Raw genomic sequence first — 15,749 nt, 5'->3', positions numbered from 1 at the left:
TTTTTTGCTGTAAATACTGGTATCAGTGCATAGTTGGGGCTGTTGAGGAGGAAACACTATACAATTCTGAACAATTTTGAAAAACCCTAGAATACTTAGTTATCATTCCTAAATCCAGTTCACTTTGCTACACCTAACCCACTCCTCCTACTCCCCCCCCCCCATTATAGTGCAAGTATATAGCCCAGATTATATATTTTTGCCATGCCTGTTTCTTGATTACATTACCCTTTTGTTCAAATATATTTAATGGCAAAGAAGCAACATTGAAAAAATCAAGATATACAAAAATGCATAGAAAATATATAATTTCGACAATAAATGTCTATACTGGGGGGAGGGGGTATTGTAAATTGAATTACTTTTAGGGAAAACACAGGCTAAGTAGCCTAAGCATTTTAAGATTTTTAAATCAGTTTTCAGAATTTTATAGTCTTTCCTTCACTTCAGCCCCCTCACAGTTTTTCCTTTTAATTTAGCTAGGATGAAAGTGAAAACATCCTTTAATGCCTTTTTTTATGCTCTTTCATAATTCAATAATTGCTTCAGTTACAAATTGCATCTTGAGCCCTTAAAGGGGCCCCAAAGGTATTTCATTTTTGTAACCACACAAAGAAGCTATCAACACTAGTTAAGTTATTGAAAAGTGGTTAAAAACATATCACTAGTTTATAAATAAGTTGTTCAAGAGTAATACATTCCAAAAATACTTATTTATAACAATTCAGATCTCATTTATTAGGCAACTTAAAAATAGACCATTTTCCTACCATTTCAAGTTTTTCAAATGCAATCAACAAAAATAACACTGAATTATGTGATTCAAAGCTTTGCTGTCAACAATTCAGGGTATATAGCCTATCTCCACATTGGTAGGGGGGGGGGTAGGTTGCTAAAGTTTATGGTAAATTTGCAGTGGGCCATATAATTTAGCAAAGGTGAAAGTGAAAGGATCATTTAATATTTCTTTTATGCTCTTTTGTAGTTCATATAAATACCTTTGGGGGCCCCTTTAAGCACTCAAGATGCAATTTGCAACAGAAACAATTATTGAATTATGAAAGAGCATAAAATGATATTTTCACTTTCATCCTAGCTAAATTATAGTACCACATAGAAATTTAACTCCCAAAGCAGTTAGTTTTCAAAATTTAGGAGGGACAAAAAAGATCTAGAGGACAAGTGACAGTAAAATTCTACTTTAGCTACTTTTGGCTATCTAGGAAAGGGGTTAGGAGATTGAAACTTTAAGGGATGGGTATACAGGCCAAAGTATGTCCAAAAAAGGTCTTTTGAAGTACCAAACTCTACTCCTTCTCTCTCTAGAGGTCCTGATCTTTGATGACCTTCAAAAATTTGAGTGTTGTAAAAGTAAAACCTTGCAAAATGGATATTCTGCTTAAATGAAGTACATCAAAATTGTTTTCAGCTTTACAACTGGTAAATTTTTACTAAATCATATTATTGACTTACAAATAAAGTAAACATACTACTCGACGCCTTTTTTTTGCTCTTTCCAAATATAATAATCATTTTTGTTGGAAATGAATTTTACTCCCACCCCTATATATACCGATTCAGGGTACAAATTTGCACATTAGGGGGGTGGGGGTAAATTTTATTTCTGATGTAAATGGAATGTAAGCTTAAACTTTACCCCCACCACCCTAATGTGCAAATATATACCCTGAATTGGTATATATAGGGGTGGGGTAAAATTCATTTCTGACAAAAATGATTATTATATTTGGAAAGAGTATAAAAAAGGCATCAAGTGGTATATTCACTCTATTAGTAAGTCAATAATGATTTGGGAAAAAATTACCTTACAACTTTGCTCAATTTCAATTTATAAGGTTTTAAAGATATGCAAATACATTTTCTAAATTAAAAAAAAAAAAAAAAACATTGATATGGCTTAAAATTCTACTCAAATAACAGGAATTGCATTTCCAGAACTAAAGCCTGAAAAAAAGAAACTGATAACCAGAAATTAAGGTAAAATGTTGCTTGGTCAAAATTTCAAAAGGCCCTATGATGTAGGCAAATTTCAGGACCCTTTAGAGTGAGAAAGAGTGGAGGTGGGTACTTCAAAAGCCTACCTACCTAGCAAATACTTTAGCCTTTAGACCCATCCATGAAAGTTTCATTTTCCTAACTAACCAGGTAAAATTCTACTTTAGCTACTTTTGGCTATCTTGGAAAGGGGTTAGGTTAGGAAAATGAAACTTTCAGGGATGGGTCTACAGGCTAAATCATGTCCTGGGAAGGTATTTTGAAGTACACAGCTCCACTCCTTCTCTCTCTAGAGGGTCCTGAAATTTCTCTACATGACAGGTCAATACCCATTGAAACTTTGTCAAAACAATATTTTACCTTAATTTTCAGTTATCAGCTTATTTTTCTCTGGCTTTAGTTCTGAAAATACAATTTCTGTTATTTGAGTAAAATTTTAAGCCATACTAATGGTATTTTTTTTGAAATTTATGAAATATATTTGCATATCTTTAATACCCTATAAATTGGGATTGAGCAAAGTTGTGAAGCTGAAAACAATTTTGTTGTACTTCATTCAAGAAGAATATCTATTTTGCAAGGTTTCACTTTTATCACACACATATTTTTAAAGGTTATCAAAGGTCAGGACCCTCTAGAGGGAGAAGGAGTGGAGGTAGGTACTTCAAAAGGTCAATATATACGAAATCATATTATTGAGTTAGGACTAAAGTGAATACACCATTCGATGCCTTTTTTTATGCTGATTACAAATATAATAAGCATTTCTATCGGAAATGAATTTCCGCCCCCCCCCCTCCCGAAATCGGCCAATTGTGGGTTAGGGTAGGTATAGCCGATATAGGGGGGGGGGGGAAATTCATTTCTGAAAGAAATGCTTATTATATTCGTAATCAGCATAAAAAAGGCATCGAATGGTGTATTCACTTTAGTCCTAACTCAATAATATGATTTTGTATATATTGACCCTTCAAAATACCTTCCCAGGTCATACTATAGCCTGTAGACCCATCCCTAAAAGTTTCATTTTCCTAACCTAACCCCTTTCCAAGATAGCCAAAAGTAGAATTTTACCACTAACCGCTTTCCGATATAGCCAAAAGTTGAGTTTTACCAAAGTTAATCACCCCCCCCCCCCCTTCCAATTTTATCCCAGATAGAAGTCTTTCATGTACAGATTTGCCATTTTTCTCCTATCTGATTCCTGTCCTGTATTATACCTTTTCTAAGTTCTGAAGCTGTGTCTATGTAAATCTTGTTCCATTTATATTTAAATAGGCATATAACCCTGTTTGACTAGCCTACTAGCTTAACTTAAGAAGCATTGGGGTTGAAAAGGCCTAATAGGCTATAATTACTGAGATGGTGGATAGGTTGTTGGTTCACAATGTTTAAGTCTTTTGCTATAAGTTTCATCCGATCCAAGAGAAAAGGAACTGAGACAAAGAAACAATCCAGTTAATAATATAAAACTGGCCATGCTTTGCTTAGTTTGAATTTTTTGCTGTAAGATTTACGAATGTTCAAGCCTCTTGTGATATCCAGCAAAAGTTCATTAACAAACTCCTCCCCGTGCGCTTTGGGAATCAATCTTTTCATCATGTTAAGTTTAAACCCACAGGGCTGACAAAATCCTTCAAGGATTTGCGACTATTTTCAACTTAAAAGTTTTTTCAAGAGATCCCATGCGGTTGTTTAAGTCTTAGAAACATAAAGTTACAGTTACTACAATCATTGAAACGCATCTATCTGGTGATGGGAGGAGTACATTGGTGAATAGCGCACACTGGTTTGATCTAGTGGTCACCAGAAACGAATATGCGTTGGCCTAGTGCTGAACAGTGCCGCAAGCAAGGCTTGATGGTAAACAAAGAAAAATAACCATCATCACCTGTTACGCCCCCACAAATGAAGCAGAGGAAGAAGATAAGGATGGTTTCTATATCCTTTTAAGTTCTGAGCTCTCGTCAGTACCTTCCCATGATAACCTCATCCTTTTAGGAGATATGAATGCTAACAATTCAAATGAGTGTGGGATTTGTCGGAATGCTAACAATTCAAATCCTGTGGGATTTAACTGTTGGGCCCATAACAGTAAATAACCCAAACGACAACAGAGGGATAATGCTGAACTGCTGTCTTGCCCACAATCTTACCATTGCAAACACATGGTTTCAGAGACCCAACAAAGCCAAGAACACCTGGTATAGCAATGATGGATCAACAAAGAAGATGCTCGACTACATCATCATACACCGGCGATGGCTGTCGTCTGTATAGAATTGTCGCACCTACCGAGGTGCCGAACTTGGGAACACCGACCATCGTCTTTTTGCAGCCAAAATCAGGCTTCGCCTAAAAGCCACAAAAGCCAGCCAGACACCTCGAAAAATTGACACCTACAGTATCCAGCAAGACCTCGCTTTGACTAAGCAGTATCAAGTCGAAATATTCAACAGATTCGAGATTCTTACGCAATGCGATGAGAGTGAAGGTGTATGGAAGGTCTTCAAAGAGAATACTGTTGTAGTTGCAACTAGAGTTACTGGAATGAAGCAGAGTAAGAAAAAAGAATGGATCAGCAACGAGTCCCTCGCCATTATTGATTACAGACGGGAAGCCCGCCTTCGTTAGGACATAACGGCGTATAGAAAATTTAATAAAGAGCGTAATATCATGCTGCAAGAAGACCGTAAGACCTTTATTGACAAAAAAGCACGCGAGCTCCAAGAGGCTGCCAAAAAAAGGACATTGGAGCCACATATAAGATCCTTCGTGAGCTCTCAGGTCAATACACTCAAACTACATCGTATCTCCGTAACGCCAGAGGCGAAAAAATTTACGACCAATCACAGCGCCATCGCCAGTGGGAACACCACTTTGAGAAGCTACTAAACTTTAACTTTAAAAAAAAAGGAAAAAGAAGAAAAAAAAAAAAAAGCTACTAAACTCAGAACCACCTGACCAAATTGACGACCAGATTACAGCTTCTGACAATGCTACACCTGCCCCCCATGGCACTGAATTTACGGTAGAAGAAATTAAAGCAGCAGTACGAAAGCTGAAGAACAACAAAGCGCCGGGAGTATATGGCCTGATATCAGAACTCCTTAAACGTGGTGATTCATTCATAGCCCTCTGGCTACAAGTAATGTTTAATACTGTGTGGTGCTCTGAAATTTTACCATCAAACTGGAAGACAGACTTACTTGTGTCATCAGTCTACAGGAGGAAAGGAAATAAAGCAGAATGTAATAACTATCGTGGAATAACTCTGCTCTCGACACCCGGCAAACTCTTTATGATGCTACTCCTCAATTGGGCAACAAAGTACCTCCATCCCCTTCGCCCCTGATGCGTGTTTATTTTATTTTTTTGCTCATATTGTTCATTTATACTACGGAATTTTGGCATCTCGTTTGATTAAATTTATTTCTGCAGACGTTGATTAATGGAGACTTCTAACATTTTAAGTTTTAATCGGTATGAAATATATTTAGATTTTAGAAACCTGAAGGAAATTAGAAGAACTTAATATATGTAATTAATATACTTCATGGAAATTCGTATTTTTGTTGAAGCAAGGTTGCAAAGAATGCCTTTAGGAATTCTTTTTACTTTTTTGGATTATTATCATTGAAAAATGCCGTTTTTAGTATTTTCAATGGAAAAGCATTTTTGGGCATCAAAAGTCATACAATCTTAATGAAAATCACACCATCAGTTTCAGTGTATCAGTTAACCTTACTGAAGAGGTTTCAAGCTCATATATGTAAAAATGTGGAATTTGGTATTTTTTACCAGAAGAAAGATCCCTGATGCGTGTTTGTTTTATTTAATTTTTTTGCTCATATTGTTCATTTATACTACGGGTTTTTGGCATCTCGTTTGATTAGATTTGTTTCTGCAGACGTTGATTAATGGAAACTTCTAACATTTTAAGTTTTATTCGGTATGAAATATATTTAGATTTTAGAAACCTGAAGGAAATTAGAATAACTTAATATGTGTAATTAATATACTTCACGGAAATTCGTATTTTTGTCAAAGCAAGGTTGCAAAGAATGCCTTTTGGAATTCTTTTTGCTTTTTTGGATTATTATCATTGAAAAATGCCCTTTTTAGTATTTTCAATGGAAAAACATTTTTGGGCATCAAAAGTCATAAAATCTTAATGAAAATCAAACCATCAGTTTCAGTGTATCAGCGAACCTTACTGTAGAGGTTTCAAGCACCTATCTGTAAAAATGTGGAATTTGGTATTTTATGGAAATTGTTAGGAAGGGGTGCATCGCTGTTTTTCCCTCCAGAGGTGATTATATTGAACCAATATTTCTAGAAAGTCGAAAGATGGCATTTTGGGGGGTCAAAAGTCATAGAATCTTAATGAAAATCACACCATCAGTTTCAATGTATCAGGGAACCTTATTATAGAGGTTTCAAGCTCCTACTGCAAAAATGTGGAATTTGGTATAATTCTAGAAAGTCGAGAGAGGGCATTTTTGGGGTTTCAAAAGTCATAAAATCTTAATAAAAATAACACCATCAGTTTCAGTATATCAGAGAAGCTTACTGTACAGGTTTCAAGCTCCTATCTGCCAAAATGTTGAATTTGGTGTTTTTTGCCAGAAGAAAGATCCAAAATGCGTGTTTATTTTTTTTTTTCTGCTCATATTGTTCATTTATACTACTTGTTTTTGGCATCTCGTTTGATTAAATTTGTTTCTGTAGACGTTGATTAATGGAGACTTCTAACATTTTAAGTTTTATTCGATATGAAATATATTTAGATTTTAGAAACCTGAAGGAAATTAGAAGAACTTAAGATGTGTAATTAATATACTTCACGGGAATTCGTATTTTTGTTAAAACAATGCTACAAAGAATACCTTTTGGAATTCTTTTGCTTTTTTGAATTATTGTCATCGAAAAATGCCCATTTTAGTATTTTCTTTGGAAAAACATTTTTGGGCATCAAAAGTCATAAATTCTTAATGAAAATCACACCATCGGTTTCAGTGTATCAGAGAACCTTACTGTAGAGGTTTCAAGCACTTATCTGCAAAAATGTGGAATTTGATGGAAATTTTTAGGAAGGTATTCATCGCTGTTTTTTTATCCAGGGGTGATTATATTGAACCAATAATTCTTTAAAGTCGAGAGGGCATTTTGGGGTGGATCAAAATTCATAGAATCTTAATGAAAATGACACCATCAGTTTCAGTATATCAGAGAACCTTACTGTAGAGGTTTCAAGCTCCTATCTGCAAAAATGTGGAATTTGGTATTTTTTCCCAGAAGAAAGATCCCTGATGCGTGTTTATTTTTTTTTTTGCTCATATTGTTCATTTATACTACTGGTTTTTGAAATCTCGTTTGATTAAACTTGTTTCTGCACACGTTGATTAATGGAGACTTCTAACATTTTAAGTTTTATTCGGTATGAAATATATTTAGATTTTTAGAAACCTGAAGGAAATTAGAAGAACTTAAGATGTGTAATTAATAAACTTCACGGAAATTCGTATTTTTGTTAAAGCAATGCTGCAAAATATGCCTTTTGGAGTTCTTTTGCTTTTTTGGATTATTATCACTGAAAAATGCCCTTTTTGGTATTTTCAGTGGAAAAACATTTTAGGACATCAAAAGTCATAAAATCTTAATGAAAATCCCACCATCAGTTTCAGTATATCAGAGAACCTTAGTGTAGAGGTTTCAAGCACCTATCTGCAAAAATGTGGAATTTGGTATAATTCTAGAAAGTCGAGATAGGGTATTTTTGGGGTATCAAAAGTCATAAAATCTTAATAAAAATAACACCATCAGTTCCAGTATATCAGAGAAGCTTACTGTAGAGGTTTCAAGCTCCTATCTGTCAAACTGTTGAATTTGGTATTTTTTGCCAGAAGAAAGACCCCAAATGCATGTTTATTTTATTTTTTTTGCTCATATTGTTCATTTATACTACTTGTTTTTGGCATCTCGTTTGATTAAATTTGTTTCTATAGACGTTGATTAATGGAGACTTCTAACATTTTAAGTTTTATTCGGTATAAAATATATTTAGATTTTAGAAACCTGAGGGAAATTAGAAGAACTTAAGATTTGTAATTAATATACTTCACGGAAATTCGTATTTATGTTAAAGCAATGCTGCAAAGAATACCTTTTGGAATTCTTTTGCTTTTTTGAATTATTGTCATCGAAAAATGCCCATTTTAGTATTTTCTTTGGAAAAACATTTTTGGGCATCAAAAGTCATAAATTCTTAATGAAAATCACACCATCGGTTTCAGTGTATCAGAGAACCTTACTGTAGAGGTTTCAAGCACTTATCTGCAAAAATGTGGAATTTGGTATTTGATGGAAATTTTTAGGAAGGTATTCATCGCTGTTTTTTTATCCAGGGGTGATTATATTGAACCAATAATTCTTTAAAGTCGAGAGGGCATTTTGGGGTGGATCAAAATTCATAGAATCTTAATGAAAATGACACCATCAGTTTCAGTATATCAGAGAACCTTACTGTAGAGGTTTCAAGCTCCTATCTGCAAAAATGTGGAATTTGGTATTTTTTCCCAGAAGAAAGATCCCTGATGCGTGTTTATTTTTTTTTTTTGCTCATATTGTTCATTTATACTACTGGTTTTTGAAATCTCGTTTGATTAAACTTGTTTCTGCAAACGTTGATTAATGGAGACTTCTAACATTTTAAGTTTTATTCGGTATGAAATATATTTAGATTTTTAGAAACCTGAAGGAAATTAGAAGAACTTAAGATGTGTAATTAATAAACTTCACGGAAATTCGTATTTTTGTTAAAGCAATGCTGCAAAATATGCCTTTTGGAGTTCTTTTGCTTTTTTGGATTATTATCACTGAAAAATGCCCTTTTTAGTATTTTCAGTGGAAAAACATTTTAGGACATCAAAAGTCATAAAATCTTAATGAAAATCACACCATCAGTTTCAGTATATCAGAGAACCTTAGTGTAGAGGTTTCAAGCACCTATCTGCAAAAATGTGGAATTTGGTATAATTCTAGAAAGTCGAGATAGGGTATTTTTGGGGTATCAAAAGTCATAAAATCTTAATAAAAATAACACCATCAGTTCCAGTATATCAGAGAAGCTTACTGTAGAGGTTTCAAGCTCCTATCTGTCAAAATGTTGAATTTGGTATTTTTTGCCAGAAGAAAGACCCCAAATGCATGTTTATTTTATTTTTTTTGCTCATATTGTTCATTTATACTACTTGTTTTTGGCATCTCGTTTGATTAAATTTGTTTCTATAGACGTTGATTAATGGAGACTTCTAACATTTTAAGTTTTATTCGGTATAAAATATATTTAGATTTTAGAAACCTGAGGGAAATTAGAAGAACTTAAGATGTGTAATTAATATACTACACGGAAATTCGTATTTATGTTAAAGCAATGCTGCAAAGAATACCTTTTGGAATTCTTTTGCTTTTTTGGATTATTATCATTGAAAAATGCCCTTTTTAGTATTTTCTTTGGAAAAACATTTTTGGGCATCAAAAGTCATAAAATCTTGATGAAAATCACACCATCAGTTTCAGTGCATCAGGGAACCTTACTGTAGAGGTTTCAAGCACCTGTGTGCAAAACTGTGGAATTTGGTATTTTATGGAAATTGTTAGGAAGGGGTTCATCGCTGTTTTTCTCCAGGGGTGATTATATTGAACCAATAATTCTAGAAAGTCGAGAGGGCATTTTTGGGGGTCAAAAGTCATAGAATATTAATGAAAATCACACCATCAGTTTCAATGTATCAGAGAACCTTACTGTAGAGGTTTCAAGCTCCTATCTGCAAAAATTTGGAATTTGGTATAATTCTAGAATATCGAGAGAGGGCATTTTTGGGGTATCAAAAGTCATAAAATTTTAATGAAAATCACACCATCATATTCAGTATATCAGAGAACCTCACTGTAGAGGTTTCAAGCTCCTATCTGCAAAAATGTGGAATTAGGTATTTTTTGCCAGAAGAAAGATCCCTGATGCGTGTTTTTTTCCTCATATTCTTCATTTATGCTACTTGTTTTTGGCATCTCGTTTGATTAAATTTGTGTGTTCTGACGTTGATTAATGGAGACTTCCAACATTTTAAGTTTTATTCGGTATAAAATATATTTAGATTTTAGAAACCTGAAGGAAATTAGAAGAACTGAAGATGTGTAATTAATATACTTGACGAAAATTCGTATTTTTGTTAAGCAATGCTACAAAGAATGTCTTTTGGAATTTTTTAGATTTTTTTTATTATTATCATTGCAAAATGCCCTTTGTAGTATTTTCAGTGGAAAAACATTTTTGAGGATCAAAAGTCATAAATCTTAATGAAATCACACCATCAGTTTCAGTGTATCAGAGAACCTTACTGTAGAGGTTTCAAGCTCCTATCTGCAGGAATGTGGAATTTGGTATTTTATGGAAATTGTTAGGAAGGGGTTCATCGCCGTTTTCCCCTCTAGGGGTGATTATATTGAACCAATAATTCTAGAAAGTTAAGAGAGGGCATTTTTGGGGGTCAAAAGTCATAGAATCTTAATAATTTTTTTTTCAATGATATATTCCAGTTTTGAGAATCAGCAAAGAAGATGAAAAAGCTACCCTTCAGATTTGAGTTTCCTCCCTAGTTGACATCGTACCCTAAAAATAACGGAAACAAAGACGAAGTAATGCATTAAAATATCTTTATTGAAATAATTACATGATGAATATCATCATAAAAAATGAACTATGACACCGAAATGGAATAAGTATCATATCACAAGAAAACATTATGAACAATTTTTTGTACGAAGTGTTTATAGATTTGATGATCTTTAAAAAGACCGTTGGTTAGCCATGGATGTGATGGGAGTTATAAAAATTCACCATTCATCACCAATTTGGTGTGATCCCAATCTGTCGTGGGTTTTGTTGTTGTTGTTCTTCTTCCTGGGATATCGTATGCATATATTCCGAGAAGGAATATTTATCGGAACCCATCTGCCAAAAAATTGAACTTCGTCCTCAGGATTGTGTGTTTTATTCGGAAATATATCACAATTAAAATGTTCCAAATTGATAAATGGAATATCCGATTGGCATTTGACCATTAAAATTTTATCAGTGGGTACATTGGCTTTCACGTATAGTGCTGTCACACGAAAAACTACATATTTCTCCGACTTGCTGTTGTACTGTGGATAGATCCTTCCCTCCTTCATAGAATGGAGGGATCACTCTATCATATAAACCTACTTCGTTTATAACGCCTAATGTTGTACTCCACATGTCTTTATTGTAAGCATACATATTGTAGTTGATGTACCAGTGATAACAAGAGACTTCACTACGATATCTAGTCAGCAATAAAAATGCACATTCAAAAATTACACCACAGGCTGACTTCTTTAAACCAATGAATTCGCAACCGAGAACACGGCACATCTTTGCAGTTTCTGTATTATATTTATTTAACTGATAATCGAATTCAATTTACTGACTGAGATACTAACTCTGTATTAGGTTTTTCTTATATCCACACGCCAGAGTAACTATTTTCCGAGAGAAGTAAAGAGCGAGGTTGAAACTTAAAACGGAGAAAAATTGGTTTGTATTATAGCTGTTTTTTCATTGAGTAATAGTCCGTGCATTTTCAATGTTTACGATAAATTATGATGCAATTAGAAGTTCAGAAAGCCCAAAATACGGTTTTAGTGATAATAGAAAAGCGAAATTAAGCCCGATGACCTTCTTTAGAGTCCTATCATGCTTGCGACGATATAAAGGATCTATTAAAGAGCAAATCATGCTACATAGTAACATAAAGTTTAAAAACCTACCCCCACCCACTTTGAAAACAGCTCTATAAACAGATCTATCCTAACTCTATCCTTTTTAAGTGACAAAAAGGATTATGCCATGCAAAGAAACGGCAGAACACGAAAAAAAAAGAATTTTATGATTCGTGGTTTTCTCTATAGATGTCGTTGATCACAAAAAGACCTATTTCCAAGAAAAAATTCAGAAAACTAGCTTCTAAGTGAACATTTCATTGTAATCTCCAATTTTTGCAAAGAAATGGTAGAAGACGGAGGAAAATAGAATTTTATGATTCGTGGTTTTCTCTATAGATGTTCTTGATCAGAAACGACCTATTTACATGAAAAATTCCGAAAACTAGCTTCTAAATGAACATTTCATTGTAATCTCCAATTTTCTGCAAAGAAACTGTTGAATACGGGAAAAAATAGAAATAATTTTGAGTTTTAATTGTTTTTCCATTGACTAAAAGTCCTTGGCATTATTCAAGTAATGAGTTGTACAACTGATATAATCTTTACCCTCATAGGCATTCCAGATTAAATTTATTGTGAAATTCGGTTCGGAAAGCATATCGTGTTTTAAAAGTGGACCTGTAACTATTTTTTTAAGGATTAGCGTAATAATAGTAGTAGTAACCTTAAATTCTAAAATTAAATGTGTATAATGTTAAAAAAGTAGAATGTTTGGTCAGTTGAATTTCATATAAGTATGAATAGAAGACAATATCTTGGTAAACTTGATAAGTGTCTGTTCCAATTTTAAGTACATTTTTAAACAAAAAAAAAGTTATAATGGCCTTTTCAAGTGAGGAAGAGATTATGTCATGGGAAAATATCAGTTCTTTAATGACTTTTTGACATGTTTTTGGACTTTATATTACTATGGGCCCATAAAGGGCTGTTAAGTTACGCCATTTGCTCATATTTTTCATTTATACTACTTGTTTTGGCATCTCGTTTGATTAAATTTGTTTCTGCAGACGTTGATTAATGGAGACTTCTAGGATTTTAAGTTTTTAGAAACCCGTATTCTAAATTATATTTAGATATATTTAGATTTTAGAAACCCGAACAAAATTAGAAGAATTTATGATGTGTAATTAATATACTTCACCGTAATTCGTATTTTCGTTAATGCAATTTTTCTATCACAATGCTGCAAAGAAAGCCTTTTGGAATTCTTTTGCTTTTTTGGATTATTATCATTGAAAAATGGCCTTTTTAGTATTTTCAGTGGAAAAAATGTTTCTCTTAAACGCAACTGAAGTTTGTCATGACGAGAGTGCATGGGGTATATTACCCTTGGTATCTTTCGGTAAATAAGAAATTCAATTATTTATGATATACTATTCGGTATGAAATATATTTAGATTTTAGAAACCTGAAGGAAATTAGAAGAACTTAAGATGTGTAATTAATATACTTCATGGAAATTCGTATTTTTGTTAATGCAATTTTTCTACCGTAATGCTGGAAAGAATGCTTTTCGGAATTCTTTTGCTTTTTTGGATTATTATCATTGAAAAATGCCCTTTTTAGTATTTTCAGTGGAAAAAATGTTTCAATTAAACGCAACTGAAGTTTGTCATGACGAGAGTGCATGGGGTATATTACCCTTGGTATCTTTCGGTAAATAAAAAATTCAATTATTTATGATATACTATTCGGTATGAAATATATTTAGATTTTGGAAACCTGAAGGAAATTACAAGAACTTAAGATTTGTAATTAATATACTTCATGGAAATTCGTATTTTTGTTAATGCAATTTTTCTACCGTAATGCTGGAAAGAATTCTTTTTGGAATTCATTTGCTTTTTTGGATCATTATCATTGAAAAATGCCCTTTTTAGTATTTTCAGTGGAAAAAATGTTTCACTTAAACGCAACGGAAGTTTTTCATGACGAGAGTGCATGGGGTATATTACCCTTGGTATCTTTCGGTAAATAAGAAATTCAATTATTTATGATATACTATTCGGTATGAAATATATTTAGATTTTAGAAACCTGAAGGAAATTAGAAGAACTTAAGATGTGTAATTAATATACTTCATGGAAATTCGTATTTTTGTTAATGCAATTTTTCTACCGTAATGCTGGAAAGAATGCTTTTCGGAATTCTTTTGCTTTTTTGGATTATTATCATTGAAAAATGCCCTTTTTAGTATTTTCAGTGGAAAAAATGTTTCAATTAAACGCAACTGAAGTTTGTCATGACGAGAGTGCATGGGGTATATTACCCTTGGTATCTTTCGGTAAATAAAAAATTCAATTATTTATGATATACTATTCGGTATGAAATATATTTAGATTTTGGAAACCTGAAGGAAATTACAAGAACTTAAGATTTGTAATTAATATACTTCATGGAAATTCGTATTTTTGTTAATGCAATTTTTCTACCGTAATGCTGGAAAGAATTCTTTTTGGAATTCATTTGCTTTTTTGGATCATTATCATTGAAAAATGCCCTTTTTAGTATTTTCAGTGGAAAAAATGTTTCACTTAAACGCAACGGAAGTTTTTCATGACGAGAGTGCATGGGGTATATTACCCTTGGTATCTTTCGGTAAATAAGAAATTCAATTATTTATGATATACTATTCGGTATGAAATATATTTAGATTTTAGAAACCTGAAGGAAATTAGAAGAATTTAAGATGTGTAATTAATATACTTAATGGAAATTCTTATTTTTGTTAATGCAATTTTTCTACCGTAATGCTGGAAAGAATACTTTTTGGAATTCTTTTGCTGCTTTGGATTATTATTATTGAAAAATGCCCTTTTTAGTATTTTCAGTGGAAAAAATGTTTCACTTAAACGCAACTGAAGTTTGTCATGACGAGAGTGCATGGGGTATATTACCCTTGGTATCTTTCGGTAAATAAGAAATTCAATTATTTATGATATACTATTCGGTATGAAATATATTTAGATTTTAGAAACCCGAAGGAAATTAGAAGAACTTAAGATTTGTAATTAATATACTTCATGGATATTCGTATTTTTGTTAATGCAATTTTTCTACCGTAATGCTAGAAAGAATGCCTTTTGGAATTCTTTTGCTTTTTTGGATTATTACCATTGAAAAATGCTCTTTCCCAGGGGCAAAAATCTCTTGGTGCTATCCATTTGAATACGAATAATTAATCAAGAAAGGAAATCTATTCGACTTGTTTTTTCAAACTGATGCAGAAAGAGTTGTTCATCTACATTTTATAGAAAAAACATGATTATTTTACCCTTCGGCTGAAACCAGTATTTTTACTGGAAGTCCATTAAACTTTTGAACACGTTATACCAAGGAAATCTCTTTAGTTTTGGATATTGACCCTAGAAAACCTGTCTGGTTGCTTGGTCGCATTATAGGTCCTTAATATAACGTGTTTTGTCGTTTTATAGGTCCATAATATAGAGTGTCTGGTCGTATTATGCAACCCCCGTTGAAATTGCGTAAATGCACACTACTTATAAGCAATAGCTTTTAATTGAGCCATTAAACATCTATCTACGATGATGTGCAGCCTGCTAATCCTTCAGTAGCTTACTGATGAGCAGACAATTTATGAAACTTACTAAAGGGGCTTAGAGGGGGAGTGTACGGGAGGGATTCTTGTAAAACTTCAGTCAAGGGTTCTGGAATAAAACTATTACAATAGTACCTGTTTTGTACTTCAGGGCTTTTCCACTTAAGAAGTGGCACCAAAAGTGTTTTTTTTCCAGTACTTTATCGCACTTACGAATGGTAAAATTGATAATAAAACTAAAGAATCATGTATATATGAACAATAGCTTTCAAATTAGCCATTAAACATCACTCTTATGTTCTGGTAGCCTGCTAGTGCCATCCCATAAGAAATGTCTCAAAAAGTAATATTTTAGTGCCATATG

The 15,749-nt window shown here is 33.0% G+C and overlaps 1 protein-coding gene across 1 annotated transcript in view; it reads right to left on the bottom strand.

Annotated features, from left to right (window-relative positions):
• The window catches only part of LOC148942907 (acid ceramidase-like), a 52,079-nt gene extending 48,552 nt beyond the window's left edge, over nucleotides 1–3,527 (bottom strand). The window contains exon 1 of the mRNA XM_089101956.1: nucleotides 3,375–3,527. Within this exon, the coding sequence (XP_088958082.1) occupies nucleotides 3,375–3,496 (122 nt within the window). The 5' untranslated portion in view covers nucleotides 3,497–3,527. The remainder of the gene's footprint in view (nucleotides 1–3,374) is intronic.
• Between the last annotated feature and the right edge of the window lie 12,222 nt (nucleotides 3,528–15,749).

Source organism: Artemia sp. Qi Xiang Cuo, chromosome 16, assembly GCF_049724085.1.
Source record: "Artemia sp. Qi Xiang Cuo chromosome 16, ASM4972408v1, whole genome shotgun sequence".
NCBI lineage: Eukaryota > Metazoa > Arthropoda > Branchiopoda > Anostraca > Artemiidae > Artemia > Artemia sp. Qi Xiang Cuo.
Note: the sequence above shows the minus strand (reverse complement) of the source record. Positions and strands in the feature narration are given on the sequence as shown.